Consider the following 17,236-nt stretch of genomic DNA (forward strand, 5'->3'; position numbering starts at 1 on the left):
TAGGGATTGGGATACTAAGGCAAATGATCTTGAGTCACACCCACACCATGGCGGCACAAGGGTCAGGAACCAGCTTGTAAACTTTTCTAACCTTTGGTATGGGTGTATGCCCCAGTCCTGGTTCCTTTCCCACTCTGTGGTTCCTCCTGCACCCCCGATGAACGGATCTGCTACCACATACGCATGCTTCTCCGACAGGCTTCTTTGCTCTTCGTGGTCCATGTAAGTGGCCAAGTGACTGAATCCCTGGACACCACGATGGCCTGGTGCTGATGGTCTCCCACATCCAGATGATTTTGTCTTTGTCTCGTCTTTATCCTGTTTAAGTCTTAATAAATGGGTCTCAGTAAGTTATATTTGAATTTTGGATTTCTTATTCCTCTAGAGCAAGATGTAACGGGAATTTGATTCCCTAAATGTTGGATGCATGCCTAGCGGTGTCTTTAAATCTTTTAAGTGGCTTTTGTAGGTGAGTCGGACTAGGTGCCTGATGGTTCTTACTTGTGTGTAGCCTTACTTTAGAAAGGTATAAGCCCTGCTAGAATAGTGGTTAAGTGTTGGGCAAGACCAGCAGTTTGAAATCACCAGCCTCTCTTCCGGAGAAGAGTTAATCTCAGAAACCCACAGAGCAGTTCTACCCTCTCCTATAGAGTTGCTATGAGTTGGAATTGAGTGGATGGCAGTGAGTTCATAGGTTAAGGAGCCCTGGGAGGAGTAGAGGATTATTCACTAGGCTAACTACAAGGTTTGAACCCATGAGAAACTCTGCTCTGAGGGAGAAAGATACAGCTTTCTGTGTCTGCAAAGACTTACCGCCTCAGAACCCTAAGGGGCAGTTCTACTCTGCTCGATAGAGTCAGTATAAGTCACGTTGACTAGATGGCAATGGCGTGGGGCCTTTGTTTTTGTTTTAGTTTTCATAGGTTGCATGCTGGGTTGCTATCATAAGGTCAGCAGTTCAAACCTACCAGCCACGAGGAAAGAAAATGATGGGGTTGTCTGCTCCTATAAAGATTTACACTCTCAGAAATTCTGTCAATGTTGCTATAAATCGATGGCAGTGAGGGTTCGGTTTGGTTTGGGTTTATGCAGTGATTCGAACGCTTCACCTGCAGTGCATGAACAGGATTCATGGATTTGTCACAAGTAGGGGCTGGTTGCTGGAGCTGGAAGCAATGCCCAAGCTGGTTCAACTGTTCAAAGTGAGTACAAAGAATGTTAAAGAGCAAGGAGGAGTTGTCTGTAAATTACCCTTTAAGACAGACTTTCATGCCCACTCAGTCCTGGGGACAGCATCCCAGCTCAGAGCAGCCAATGCATAGAGAGACCCCACCACAAGACACGACGTCCCCCCCCACGGACCCATAGCACTACCGAGGACAGCACTGGAGACACTGTGCGGACAGGGTGCCCGGTCTGCCCCCCTCCTCCCACACACAGCAGGGAGTGCACCGGGAGTGCAACAGGGCAGCGAGAAGAGCAAAGTAACAAGGCCCTGAGGAATCCTGAAAACAGACTTCTGAGTTGGTGGACAGAGCTTGGCACCTCATCAGACCCTATTGGAAAAAATTCGTAAGGGTCAGCAGAACTATCTATCTATCTATCTATCTATCTATCTATCTATCTATCTATCTATCTATCTATCTATCTATCTCTCTATTTCTATAAAGATATAGATCTCTTTCTCTCTATGTCTATCTATACAAGATAGGCAGTATAAACAATTCTGAGGAGAAAACAAAGGAACTGGGGGTTCCAGGGGAGACATGGGCGAGGAGGGGACAGGGCATGGGAGCAGGGAGCCAACAAACGCAGGGATAAGAGAACAAGAGATTGATGAGATTGGGAGGAGGATGTATAATGCCTGGAGGGGTTTGAGCAAGTGCAATATATGGCGAGGAATAACTGAGAGCCGAGTGGAGGGTCAGCATGATAGTGGAACAGGAGGAAGGTGAAAGGAACTGTTAGGTTTCTCTCTCCTGCCTAAATCTCAGCCTCGGTCCTTAGCTCCACGCGAGAAAGATTTCACCCCGAAGCCGGGCTCGTGATCCAAGTGAATTTAATGAAAGTTCAAAGAAGCATCAGGTTTTATGCGGCACCCATAGGATTCCTTTGACCATGCGGCCTGGCAGAGACTGCCCCGGGTCACGCAAGGATCTCTCCCCTCCCACGAAGACCACCAGACCACCCAAGCAAGACAAGCCAAAAGACCAAGAGCCCAAGAGCCCCTCTCCCTTCCGGTCCCTGCCTTTTCAAGGGTTCCCGGGGGAGGTGTGGTGAACGACCCCAGGTCAATTCCATTGGCTGAATTGCAATCACCCGGCCCAGGTGGGCTGCTTCAGGTGTAACGCCCATCCAAGCCCACCGGCGGGAAAATCCAGCTTTTGTCTTTTGCTGGCTCTCCCGGGCATGCGTAATGGACTTCCCAGTTCCCTAGGCTAAGCTGCCTAACAGAACTAGAGGAAAGAACAAGGCGGCAAAGCTCTTTATGGAAGTCTAGCTATAAGCATGTATATATGTAAATATATTAATTTGTAATGATAGGGATAGAGGTCAATGTATGTATATTTATATGTTAAGTAGTAAAATAGAAGATGGAATTTGGGCCTCTACTCAAGTCCTCCCTAAACACCAGAACACTTTGTTCTAATAACCTGGCACTCTTTGATACTCACCTTCCCAACAAGATCACTGAAAACAAAATGGGTGCCTAAGCAAATGTGGTAAAGAGAGCAGATGGTGCTGGGCTATTAAAAGATATAGTGTCTGGGGTCTTAAAAGCTTGAAGTTAAACAAGCAGCCATCTAGCATAGAAGCAACAAAGCCCACATGGATGAAGCACACCAACCTGTGTGATCAGAGGTGTTGTCAGGATCAGGTATCAAGTATCAAAAGATCCCAAACAAACAACTATATAGGTGAGAACAAGGGGGGTTTAGAGTAGAGACCCAAAACCCATCTGTAGACAATTGCATATCCCCCAACAGAAGGGTATAAGGAAGGAATAATTCAATCAAGGTGCAGTATAGCACTCATGAAACACACATTATTCCTCTAATTCCTGAATGCTTCCTCCCTACCCACAACCATGACCCAGTTCTACCTTACAAATCTGGCTAGACTGGAGAACACACATTGGTACAGATAAGAGCTCTTGAAACATGGAATTAAAGACAGATAAAACCTTCAGTGATAGTAATGGAAGAAGCAATATCATGAGGGTTGGGGGGGATCAAGGAAGAAGAAGGAGGAACCCACCACAAGGTGCATAGATAGGCACCACCACCACCAAAGGGGACAAATAACAGAAATATGGACGAAAGGGTGAAAGGAGACAATGGACAGTGTAAGACACAAAATAATAACAACAATATATAATTGATCAAGGGTTCACAGGGTGAGAGGGAGGAAAAGAGCAGCTGATAGCAAAGGCTCAAGTAGAAAATGTTTTGGAAATGATGATGGCAACATATGTACAAATATGCTGATACAATTGATATATGGATGTTGTAAGAGCTGTAAGAGCCTAAAATAAAATGATTTTTTAAATGGTCAAGAGAAGATCATTTGAGGAGGAAACAAATAGGGTCTTATTTGGAAAAAGGAAGGACTTGATAAATTTGATTTTAAAATCTCTAAAAGTATGAATGTTTTAAATAAGGTAATCATAGATTTAGGTTAATCCTCAGTTTATAAAATACAGAAACTGCTGCAAGAATGATTGAAGAAACATTTTAAAAGAAATATTTGTTAAGTGAGGGAGTTAATATTTAGAATTACAATATTGTTTAACACAAGGATATGAAAGGTGTGGTGCATGTTTTACAGTGGGGACGGTTTTGGGCGAAACTATAAACAAATTTATCGAATCAGAATTACAAGAGGGAAATCCATATTCATAGTGATCCTATAGGGCAGGGTAGAACTGCCCCCACAGAGTTTCCATGACTATAAATCTTTATAAAGCTTATGCCACATTATTTCCCTCCTTGCTCCCCACCCTCCCCCAACCACTGGCCTCGTACTTCTAGTCCAGAACTTTAACTGCTGCATGACCATGGTTTCTACAAGAGGGGAAAAGGCTTTCAATTACTTTGGTCTGCTCTCTCATCTAGAACTTAGACTTTAAAATCACTCTCCTAAGGATTGTGTACCTATAATGTATGTTTGAAGGTGTAGTCCTAGTCTTTTACTGTTGATTTCAAGGACTATCATTCAGTGTTTGTGTAATCAAAAATGGATTCCTTTATTAAATTGGCCATTGGTCTGCTTAGATTTAAAATTTTTCTTATAGAATAAATGTTCTTAAGATTGAATTCTAATATTTCTACATAGTTGCATTGTATTAAATATTGAATTTAAGTAGAGGAACCCTGGTGGCATAGGTTACATGTTGGGCAGCTGCAAGGTCAGCAGTTCAAAACCACCAGCTTCTCTGAAAAAAAAGATAAGGTTTCTTTTTTTTAAAGACCTTTTTATTGGGAACTAATACAGATATTATATCCTTCTTTAGTTCGGTCACATCCAGCAGGATTGAACAATTGCTACCACAATCAGTTTCAATACATTCTCTTTCTTCTTCCCCTTGTACCACCTCTCCTTCAGGCCCCTCCCCTCCCCCTGTTGTAACACCCCCCAAGAACCCTTATTCTTCATCAATCATGGGTTTCATAGACCAAAAACAGAAACGCATAAAACAAAAATTCAAGAGGGCGACCCCAAATGACAAAATGCATCAGAGCTAAACCCCAATATGAAGAAAAAGAAAAGAAAAACCCACAGAAAATGTTGACAACCATATCAGGACCAATAAATTTTGAGTCCTATTATTACTTCATCCCTTTCTTAGATGTAACCTATGTGTCAAAGAGCAAGGCAGCAGATCAACTGAAGTATTATTTCAATTCATTATCCACTTTATGCTTGTTCTACAAGCATTCATAACATGTTAAAGTGGAAGCTTTAGGAAGCAGCGTTGACGTCATTTTATTTAAAAGTGAAAAGGAAGCAGTAGTTTGTTATCTGAAGCTACCAGCTCCACATTTTCAAATGTGATCCTCAACTTCCCTTCCTGTCATTTCTCAGCTCACTGAATTCACAGCCCCGTGTTTCATCTTTCCGGACATTCTTTTCGGTGTGAGCTTTGGCCAAAACAAAAGGTTGATCTCAGGAGTGAATTTGATCTAAAGAAGAAAGGGAATGGCCTCTCTCTAAGAAGGGGTGCTGGGGGGTGGTGGGATGCGGTGTATTTGAACTAACGGGGACGTTAGATTGAGGCAGGCTAACACTAGACTTCTGATGGGCTATGGGTTTCTTCAATGGTTACGAGTACTTGGGATCAACAGGGCACTGAGGAGTCTACAGCAGTTAGGGGACTGATTGACGTCTGTGCCATTGCCCCAGGCATTCTGGTTTAATTTGTCTGTGATGTGACTGGGGCTTGGGTTTTTTTTTGGTTTTAAGTTTTTCAAGGTGATTTCAATACAATTGAATATTAATATGCTATACACATTCACATTTGATCTTCTCCAGAAGGCTGGGGATCAATGTGGGAGCCCTGGTAAGGTAGTGGTTTGGGGTTAGGCTGCGATCTGCATGTCGGCAGTTGAAACCACTAGCTGTTCCACCTGAGAAAGATGGACTTTCTACTCTCCTACACAATCAGTCTCAGAAACCCACAGGGGGTCGCTGGGAGTCAGAAATGACTCCCTAGCAGTGAGCTTGCTTTGGGTTAATGAGTTGGAATTCAGTGGGATTGAATGCGGTGTTTTTAGACTCATTCACATCCGTTGGTCTGCCAGTTTGTTCTACGGTGGTGACCTGCGGGTTGCTATGCTGCTGGGAGCGATACCCCTAGTATTTCAAATACCAGCAGGGTCGCACATGGCAAACGGGTTTCGGCTAAGCCCAGAGAAGAACATACTAGAACATACTAGAAAGAAGAAGTGTGTTCTTTGGTGCTGTAGAGTAGGTTCCGACGCGCGGTGACCCTATGCACAACAGAAGGAAACACTGCCTGGTCCTGTACTATCCTCACCACTGTTCCTATGTTGAAGCCCATCATGAAGACATTTTGTCAATCCATCTTGTCACTGCGCCTCTACTTTACCAACATGGTGTCCTTCTCCAGGGACTGGTGAAGCCTACGTCGCACCATTCTTGCTTCTAGGGAGCATTCTGGATGTGCTTGTTCCAGGACAGATGTGTTTGTTCTTTGGGTAGGCCATTATACTGTCAATATTCCTCACCAGCACCACGGTTCAAATGCATTAGTTCTTTGTCTTCTTAATTCAATATGCAACTTTCATGTGCGTACGAAGCAATTGGAAGTACCATGACTTGGTTCAGGAGCACCTTGGTCCTTCATGTAATAGCTTTGCTTTTCAACAATTGAAAGAGGCCACGTGCAGCAGATTGACCCAGGGCAAGGGGACACGACCTTTGACTGCTGCTTTCACGAGCACTGGTTGTGGATAGAAGCAAGACAAAATCTTTGACATTTTAATCTTTTCTCCATTTATCTTGATGTTACCTATTGGTCCCGTTGTGAGGATTTTGGTTTTCTTTACCTTGAGTTGTAATCCATACTGAGGGTTGCCCTACTTAATCTTCATCAGCGCGTGCTTCAAGCCTTCTTTGCTTTCAGCAAGCAAGGGTGAGTCATCTGCCTATTGCAGGTTGTTAAGCTTTCCTCTGATTCTTATGCTGCGTTCTTCATATAATCCAGCTTCTCTGATGATTTCCTCACATACAGGTTGAATAAGCATGGTGAGATGATACATACCTGACACACACTTTTCCTGACTTTAAACCATGCAATATTCCTTGTCCCATTTGCATAATTACTGCTGGATACATGGATAGGTTTCTCATGAGCACAATGAAGTGTTCTGGAATTCCCATTATTCTCAAGGCTATCCAGAGTGTGTTATGGTCCACACAGTGAAATGCCTTGGCATAGTCAATAAAAAAGTAAACACCTTTCTGGTATTCTCTGCTTCCAGCCAAGATCCAGCTGACATCAGCAATGAGATCCTTTTGTTCCATGTCCACCATAAATCCGGCCTGAACCCATCGCTGCTCCCTGTCAATGGGTTACTGCAGCCATGGTTGGATGATCCTCAGCAAAATGTTACTTCCACATGTGATTATTCTATAATTGGAGCATTCTGTTGAGTCCCCTTTATTTCGAATGTGTACAAAATATGGATCTCCTCCAGTCAGTTGGCCAAGTAGCTGACTTCCAAATTTCCTGGCATAGATGAGTAAGTGCTTCCAGTGCTTCAGCAGCTTGCTGAAGCAGTTCAGTTGGTGTGCCAGCAATTCCTACAGGGCTTTTCTTTTTCGCTAATGCTTTCGTGGCAGCTTTAACTTCTATCAGCACCATGGGTTCTTTCTCATATGCTAAAATGATAGAATGTCGATAAGTTCACAATGCAGTCACTGCTTTTCACCTTCTTTAGATGTTTCCTGCATCGCTCCATATTTTGTCCACAGACTCAATATTGTAACTCAAGGCTTGACTTTGCTTTGTGCTCTTTCAGGTTGTTAGGCTGAATGTGTTCTTTCATTTTGGTTTTCTTATTCTAGGTCTTTGCACATTTCATTAAAATATTTTACTTTATTTTCTTGAGCTACCTTTTGAAATTTTCTGTTCAACTTTGACATCATCATTTTTTTCCCTATTCGTCTCAGCTGCTCTATGATTAAGAGCAAATTTCACGGGAGGGTGGCGGGAAGGTGAGGGAGAAAGGGGAAACAGATGATAAGAATCTACATATAGCCTCCTCCTGGGAGACGGGTAGTAGAGAAGTGGGTGAAGGGAGACATCAGACGGTGTAAGATATGATAAAATAATAATAATTTATAAATTATCAAGAGTTCATGGGGGAGAGGGGTGAGGAGGGAGGGGAAGAATGAGGAGCTGATACCAAGGGCTCAGGTAGAAAACAAATGTTTTGAGAATGATGATGGCAACATATGTACAAATGTGCTTGACACAATGGATGGATGGATGGATTGTGATAAGAGTTGTACGAGCCCCAATAAAATGATCTAAAAAAAAAGAGCAAATTTCAGAGTCTCTTTAGGGATACCCTGTGCTCTTTTTCTTCCTTTCCTGCCTTCTTAATGATCTTTTGCTTCTTCGTGAATGAGGGTCTTGATATCCTCCACATCTCATCAGGTCTTCTATTATTAGTGTTCACTGCATAAAATCTGTTCTTGAGCAGTTTATGAAGTTCAGGTGAAATAGTCTTGAGGTCTTATTTTAGCTCTCATGGACTTGTTTTCTTTGGCTTCAATCTGAATTATATATGCGCAATTGGTAGTCTTTCCTACACTTGGCCTCTGGCCTTGGTTTTAGCTGCTGATGTTGAGCTTCTCCACGGTTGCTTTCCACAGATGTAGTCAATTTGATTTCTATGTATTCCATATGAGAAGGTCATATGCATAGTTGCCATTTGTGTTATTTTATAAAGGTATTTGTGAAAAGCAAGTCATTGGTCTTGCCAAATTCTATCATGTGATCTCCAGGTTTGTATCTATCACCAAAGCCATATTTTCCAACTGTTGTTCCTTCCTCTTTGTGTCCATCTTTTGTATTCAAATGGTCAATAATCATCAATGCATCTTGATGGCATATTTGATGAATTTCAGATTGAAGAAATTGATAAAATTATTTAATTTTGGCAGCATTAGATTTAATGGTTGGTGTACAAATTTGAATAATATTTATATTTACTGGATTTTCTTGTATGCAGGTAGACATTTCCTATCACAGACAATATTGTACTTCAAGATAGAGCTTAAAATGTCCTTTCCAAGGCTGACTGCAATGCCATTTCTCTTGCTTGTGTCATTCGCAGCATAGTATACCTTGTGATGTCCTGCCGATGCCAGTCCATTTTAGCTCACTAATGCCTAGAACCTGGCATTTGAAGGCATTCCACTTCATTTGTGCCAACTCTCAATGTCCCTAGATCCATACTTTGTGTGCCCCAAGTTCTGACTAGTAATTGATGTTTGTAGCTGTTTCTTCTCGCTTTGATTCATGCCTCATCAGACAAATGAAAAGGCAGTTAAGACTTTGCTCCCACAGCTTTACTTCACCCACACCATTGTGGTCAACTCCACTTGGAGGGGCATCTCCTCCTCAGTCAGATTTTGAGTGCGTTCCGACCGAGGGATTCTCTCTGGCACTATCTCTGACAGTGACCGGGCTCTACTCATGAGGTTTCCATGACAACGTTTCGATGCTATCCATAAGGTCTGCGGTACCAAATTCCTAAGAAGCGGACAGTCTACTCCTTCTTTGTAGTCTGTTCTTAGTCTGGAAACTTCCTGACATCTGGTTTCTTTGGATGGCCCTGCTGGTGTTTGGAATACTAGTGACACAGCTTCGAGCATCACAGCAACACACACGCACCATGTTTGACCAACTGACAGACAAGCGGCGGAAGAAGGAATAAGCTATCCATGTCTAAGGAGTCACTGCTGAAAATCTTAGGAATAGTAGGAGAACTTGTTCGACACAATACCAGAACCTAAGCCCCTCATGTTGGAAAGCGTCAAAATGCAACTGGAAAAGAGTTGCCTCCTCTAGATGGAGTCGACCTAAATGATGTGGATAGACCAAAGTCTGCTGGACTTTCCTCTGCTGATGGACTCAAAATGCACCCGCAAACATCGTTAATAAGAGGAACATGGACAAAGTATGAAATTAGGAAGTCTGGAAGTTGTCAAAAAGAAAAGAAGCCTATAAAAAACTATATCCTAGGCCTTAGTGAGCACACCATTGAGCCACATCAGGAACACAGGGAGGCTTATTAACAACCTGCAATCGACAGATGACACACCTTGCTTGCTGAAAGTAAAGAAGGCTTGAAGCACTTGCTGATGAAGATCAAGGACTGCAGCCTTCAGTGTGGATCACAACTTAATGCAAAGAAAACCAAAACCCTCACAATTGAACCAATAGGGTAACATCATGATAAACAGAGAAAAGATTAAAATGTCAAGGATTTTTGTCATGTTTCTATCCACAATCAATGCTCGTGAATGCAGCAGGCAAGAGATCAAATGTTCCATTGCACTGGGTAAATCGGCTGCACGTGACCTCTTTCAATTGTTGAAAAGCAAAAATATTACATTAAGGACAAAGGTGCTCCCGACCCTAGCCATGGTACTTTCCGTTGCCTCATATACACGTGAAAATTGGATCTTGACTAAGGAAGACAGAAGAAGAATCTGCATGTTTGAATTACAGTACTTGTGTGAAAACGATTGAAAGTACTGTGAACTGCCTCAAAGAACAAAACAGATCTCTGGAGGAAGAAGTGCCGCTCAAGTGCTCCTTAGAGGCCAAGAGGGCAAGACTTCATTTCATTTATGTGGGACATGTTTTCAGGAGATACCAGGCCCCAGAGGGACAGTGAAGAAGAAGAAGGCCCTGACAAGATGGGTTGCCACAGTAACTACAGCAACGGGCGCACGCAGAGAAACAAGTGTGAAGATGGTACAGGAACAGGCGTTGTTGTGTTCTGTTGTGCATAGGGTCACTATGGGTCATAACCAACTCAATGGCACCCAAAAACAACAAAAAGGTGAGCTAAAATGGACTGGTTGAGCCATTTTGAATCAGACGATAATCTGGTTTTTAATGCCAGGTGTGGTAGGTTTGGGGTCAAAGTGGCTGTGTCAGGAGTCTTAGTGGCTCCACAGTTGAGACAGAGTAATCCCTCCTTATGTGGCCTAGTACAATGTATTCATCTCCATAACTGGATCTACTATGAGCAGCCAATCAGCTATAAGAATAAGGTGGGATGCAATACTCTTACTCAGATCACAGCCATAGTAACATCTCTTTGGGGTTATAGTGTGCTTCCAAAATAAGTGCACCCTATAGGAAAGTTTGCTGATTTCTTGCTGGGTCCGAAACTGGTTCTTTGGACTCGAATCAGTGGTCTACAATATTGCCTGAGGGCCGTCATCAGCCCACCATCTGTCCTACTGACTTTGGATTTATTCACCTCTGTAGCCACAAGAGTCTGAAGCCTCCAGCCTAGCACCTGGCCTATGGACTTGGAACCTGTCTGAACTCAGATGTGCCCACTTCTATAATTGTTTGGGCTATTTTATTGTTATAAATATCTTTCTGTGTATACATCTATAAGCTTCACTGTTCTTACTTCTCTTTCAAGTCCAGCCTAAGACACCAGAAATGACAAATTCAAGAGGAATGGTGTCACATTCATCATCGAAAAGAACACTTCAAGATCTATCTTGAAGTACAGTGCTGTCTGCTGTGGATAATATCTATAAACCTACAAGGAAGTCCAGTTAATGCAATTGCATTAGGCTGGATTCTCTGGAGAAGCAAAATCAGTGATTTATGTAAAAAGAATTTTATATCAAGAAAATGGCTCACACAGTTTAGTTCTGGTTTAGTTTTGTCTGGTTCAAGTCCATGGGTTGGCTATTCAGCTGAAGGCTTTTACTGACTCATGTAGCTGTTGGAAGTGATGAGCCAGGAAGCAGGAAGACCACCAGTTGGTGGAGGCAGAGGCAGTGAATCCAAGATTAGCAAGGCAGGCTCCGGGCTTTTTCTGACTCTCATAGCTGCCACAGCTAACAAACAAGGAAGGAGCAGGAAGCAGGAAGACTGCAGCTAACGGAGGCGGAGACAGATGAATCCAAGATCAGCAGGCTTGTGACTGCAGAATCTAGTTAATCCAAGGTCAGCAAGCTGCCGATGGTTCCTAGAACTGGCAGGAAATATGGCAAGTCACTGGCTTAAGTCGAGAGAATCAGAGGTCGACCAACCACCTGCAGGCTCCAGGTCCATTAGAAGTGAGCTGGCTTCCCTACAGTATTGCCTTATAGAGGAGTTGTGCTGATGGAACTGCCCCTGGGGGAGCTTCCTTCCATTGAATCAGTGCTGTGATCTGATTAAGGGGGTAGCACTTACCCTAAGCTTGCCATAATTGCTTGGCTGCTCAAAGCAGATCCCATCATGAAGTTGTGTACATTATATTAGATCATATCAGGAGGAAGGCCTCGGCTACCAAACTGACCCAGCCAAACGGACACAAAATCTATCACAACTCTTATTCAAATTTGCACATCAGCCAGTAAGATCAATGATGAAATTAAAGAATTCTACCAACTTTTACAGTCTGAAATTGATCAAACATAATTGTTTATTGACAACTACTAGTGGTTGGAATGTAAAAGATGGAAACAAAGAAAGTTCAGTAGTTGAAAAATATGGCATTGGTGATAGAAATGAATCTGAAGGTTGCATGACATAATGTTGCACGATCAATTGTTAAATTGTTTTATTGAGATTTACTTCACATATCACATGTCCATAGTTCAGTCATATAAAAAGAGTAGTTTAATAATCACTGCAATCAGTTCTAGAATATTTTCTTCCTTTTTTTTATTTTCTTCCTTCTTGTATTCATTATTAAGTTCCCCGTTTCCCTCAAACCTCTCCTTCCGTATCCACAATAAGTCATTAATACAGTTATTGTCTCTATAGGTTTATCTATCCTGTATTTCATGTACTGAAAATCATATTAAAAACAGAAAAACTAAAATTTAAAAACCACCACCGCCAGCAACAGCAAACATATTCCTTCCTGAAAACAAATGACAATCTTCTTCCCTTGAGGCTCCTTCAACATAGGTTTGCTATGTGTACTTGCATGAGGACACCTGGCCAAGGCAATTAGTAGAGATTGAAATAGAGCCCACATTAGGCTCACTAACCAGGCTGCACCCTGGATCAGGGTTGTGCATCCTGGATGAAGGGAGCACCTTTTTCTAATGTTCACAGAGGCACCGTGTGGGCCAGCCTGATTCTGCCTCTGCACTTGTCTTCGTCCACCCTGCACTGAGAGGCATTGGCTCTCCTTCAACCATTTTCTCACTCTTAACATGTTGGCTCATTTTAAACCACTAAAATCTTCAAAGATTAATATTTTCCATTTTCTCTTGAATGAGCACATCTATATGTGGCAGAGACAACATAGGGAAAATATGCAAATTCCAATCCATTGACGTCCCTGTAATAAGTCAGTATTGAGCCATCTGGAATTAGATTAATTGGGAGACCAGGGAAGAGCAACGCAAGGGAGAAGCCTCCAGAAAGACAACATTTATAATGATCTTATTGTGAATACTCGTGGCTGACTGGCTTAGATGGAACAAGTTTAACCACTGGTGGTGCAGCTGCTAGCTGGAAGTTTGGGGTTCAAACTCCCCTGTTTCTCCAGGGGAGAAAGAGGAGGCCGTCACGTCAGCATCCAGACAGATGGACCGCCGCTGAAATCCTAGAGAGCGGTTCTGCTCTGTCTTGTAGGGTTGCTATGAATTGGAATGGGCTCAAAGACAGTGGCTTTGGATCATTGGCTTAAATGGCATAGAATTCCATGATAATAATCCAGGTTTATCATCACAAGCATATCAGTATAACACAGAGGACAACTCTATATGATTGTCACTCTGCCACTCTTATTCCCGTCGAATTTGTCCTACAGTGGAAATGAAGTCCAAATATTCTGTAGGCAGACACATTATTCATTGAACAACTGGCCCACGCCCTAAGACAGGGCATTTCATACCCAACGCCATGATTGAAAATATAGTGCCAATGTGTGCCCAGAGGGGAGTGCCTCCAGCATCTATCAGCTCCGTCAAGCCAGAGATCTCATCACTACTCACCCACACCAAAGACAGGCAGATGTATTTGCACTATCTGATAGGGACCATCGGCAGTGTGATACAAAACCTACAATGATGATGGGGTGTGTTTTTTAATCGTTTTATTAGGGACTCATACAACTCTTATCACAATCCATACATACATCAATTGTGTAAAGCACATCTGTACATTCATTGCCCTCATCATTCTCAAAACGCTTGCTCTCCACCCAAGCCCCTGGCATCTGTCCTCATTTTTTCCCTCCCTCCCAGCTCTTCTCTCCCTCATGAGCCCTTGATAATTTATAAATTATTATTTTGTTGTATCTTGCCCTGTTCGGCGTCTCCCTTCACCCACTTCTCTGCTGCCCGTCGATGACGGGGTGTTTTGAGACTTTCAGAGAGATGCTAAAGTTTTGCTACCAAAAATCACACAAAAGACCAATGCTGGTCTGACCATCCTGGCTCATCTAGCTGGCAGTTTGGCTGTTGAGAAACTATCTTCATTGTGAATATGAAGGAGCGTCAAAAAGTTTGTGGAGAGATACAGCTGAAAATTAATGGAATTGTCCCCAAAACTCTCTGCAGTCGATGGAAATAGTGCAGCATTACATGAGTTCCTATACTCACATTTCTGTGCAAAATCAATTCCTTGCTGGGAAACACGAAATCACCAGTAAAGGCTATTTTTGTGAATTCTAGGTGGAGTCATATCTAGAATCAGAGGCTTCACAATGGGGGGCGGGGGTTTGTGGGGAGTGCAGCCTGCACTGGATGACACGCTGTTGGGGCTAACACCAAAATGAATGTCTGTGAGACTTTTGTACACAGTTTCAGCAGAAATGCATTACTTTATATATATCTCACTAGAGTTAGCTACAGCAACACACATGTTTTTCAGCTCAGCGTGCACCTACAAGACGAATGCACATGCTAATTTACAGTTTGAACTTCTAACGCACCCAGAGCCCCGTTATTGCCCAATTACAAGGACTCCTGAGGCGCGAGGTGTCAGTGCTTGTGCTGCAAGCACACGCTGCTGTTCTTGCTGCTGTTGGTGTTTCGTGTGGGTGTGTTGTTTTATTTTTTTACATTTTTATTGGCCGCTGTTGGTGTTTTTATAATCGATACTCTTGCTGAATGTCCGGGTGTTTTAACTACAACATTGTGTTCATTAGCAATCGTGGTAATTAGTCTATCAACAGCTTCTCTGAGAAGGAAGTGGTCATTAAAGGAAAAGGAGGAAAACCAAAGGTTTCTGCTCGGATCCTCTGAGCGTTCTAGTCACGTAGCTCAGTGCAGGAAGATGTAACACAACAAGGTTATGATTAGCATTTCATACCGTCTAGGAAATATTACCTTGAGCGATTCACAGCCATATGGGTCATTATTATTCTATGATTAAAATCGACAATAAACCGTACGGAGTATTCTGTGTGGTCTGGTACAGGAGGAGGTTCATGGGCTGTTGGGGGAGAGAGTTTCACCATGACTTGCCAAGCTGGGTGGCACTCATCCCAGTGAAGCCACTGAGCTGCGTGGGGAGAGCAGTGCTTATTGAAGACCCCCGGGCCGGCATAAATAGGCTGCCCTATAATGCATCAAAACAGGGTCAGAATCTCAGCGCTAGCTCTTGCCCCCCTCTTATATTATTGCTGCTTGGATGATGCCATGTCTGGGTAGTTAATATTAGCACACTCTCTTTCTGCTTGCTGGCTTCCTAGCAACCCGATGCAAAGTATCTGCTTGCCAATCTGCTTTTGCTAAAAAATCAGAACAAGAGCGCTAATGCATTTGCCAATAGTCCTGAAGAGCCAGGGATGCGTTCTATAAGCTCTGGATTGATTTTGGAGCCTGGTGTGTGATCGGTGTTGTCACCCTTCTGACCTCCTTTCCCTTTCTCCCTCAGGCCAGAGAAGATGTGATCCACATGCTGAAGACGGAGAAAACCAAGCCGGAGGTCCTGGAGGCTCATTACGGGTCTGCGGAGCCAGAGAAAGTGCTCCGGGTGCTGCACAGGGACGCCATTCTTGCCCAGGAGAAGTCCATCGGAGAAGATGTCTATGAGAAGCCCATCTCCGAGGTAACCAAAGCAAACCCAGCAATCGCCCTAGAAGGGGCCTGCAGGGTGATATGGTAATCTTTAAAGCTTCCATTTTGCATACTTTATCTTATGTTGAAAGGCCAACATTTCAATGATATACTAATGTAGATTAAATATTAATACTCCATAGATGGTACTGAGTAGGTTTCAATTATAAGCACTTTAGAAGACCTTTTCCACATTTAAAAGCTAGACTGGATTTCTCTCGATGATTCCGACGTCCTAATTGCACGGTCTGCAGTGGGCTATCCCTGTTCTTTTCTGACATGATGTGGGTAAAAACTTGGAAGGACTTTTCTGTTCCAGCCTTGAGGTGTGGGGATTATTATTTGAATTGTTAATCCCAAATTAAGTAGGTTCTATGATTGATATTTATGGTTCTAAACAACATGAAAATGGCAAGCCTGAAGCACCTTAATACAAATTTAATATTTAATTATGCCAAGCCTTTGCAGTAGCTCAGTGTGATGGATCTCAGGGTGAAGATCTGCTTTGGGGGAGTATTCCCAATCTATTGATTACTGGTGACATATTTTTCCACTGTTGGCAACAAAGGTAAAGGGGAGCTTTGTTGTAATCCTTTCTCCCATGGAAGGAGGCTGACAGGAAAGGAAGCACCAAGGGGAAGCAGCACTGTCCTTGCTGCCACCTGGCGGGGTCCAGCAACCACCTTTCTATCCCTCCGATGGCTTTGGACAGGTCACTTAGTCTCTGTCAGCCTCAGTTTCCTTATGGAAGAGGTGAGGGTAACAGAGTTGTGAAAGTTAATGAAGCAAGCCTTTAACACTCTTAGCATAGTTCTTGACATATGCTAAGTAGCCAAATCAAACCTATTGCCATCCAGCAGATTTGGACACAGCGATGTAATAGGACAGAGTAGAATGGCTCCGTATGGTTTCAGAAGTAGACAGTCTTTGTGGAAGCAGACTGCCTCATCTTCCTCCCAGGGAGGGGCAGGTGTAGCAGGGCTTCTACATCCTCGGTACTCAACAATAGCGCTCAAAATTAGTAATGGCTGGGATTTGAGGGTAATGGTTGCTCATTCCCTTAATTAGCTCCAAACTTAGAGGAATTTACCGAGTAAAAGAAACGTAACAGTCTATGTCCGTGGCATAACAGTGAAGCGCTGGACAACTAGTCAAAAGTTTGAAGGTTCTCACTCAGTCACAGGTGTATCGGAGACCGAGGCCTGGCCATCTGATGCCAAAAGGTCACAGGCTTGAAGACCCTGCATGAATGGCATCACCTGGGGTCAGAATTGGCTCAGCAACAACCACCAACAGCAGCATACAGAGACTCACCATCAAATTGATTCTGACTAATTGCAACTGAGTAGAACTGCCCCTGTAGGTTTTTGACACTGTAAACCTTCATGGGAGCAGAAAGCCTCGTCTCTCTCCTCAGGAACAGCGAGTGGAGTTGAAC

General features: G+C 43.2%; 1 protein-coding gene across 6 annotated transcripts in view; it reads left to right on the top strand.

Moving 5' to 3' along the window:
• FILIP1 (filamin A interacting protein 1) overlaps window positions 1-17,236 on the top strand; it is a 307,485-nt gene that overhangs the window by 205,442 nt on the left and 84,807 nt on the right. For all 6 annotated transcript variants that reach the window (XM_075554872.1, XM_075554874.1, XM_075554869.1 and 3 more), the window contains one exon: window positions 15,617-15,790. In XM_075554872.1, the coding sequence (XP_075410987.1) occupies window positions 15,617-15,790 (174 nt within the window). The remainder of the gene's footprint in view (window positions 1-15,616; window positions 15,791-17,236) is intronic.

This window comes from Tenrec ecaudatus, chromosome 7 (assembly GCF_050624435.1).
Source record: "Tenrec ecaudatus isolate mTenEca1 chromosome 7, mTenEca1.hap1, whole genome shotgun sequence".
NCBI classification, from domain to species: domain Eukaryota; kingdom Metazoa; phylum Chordata; class Mammalia; order Afrosoricida; family Tenrecidae; genus Tenrec; species Tenrec ecaudatus.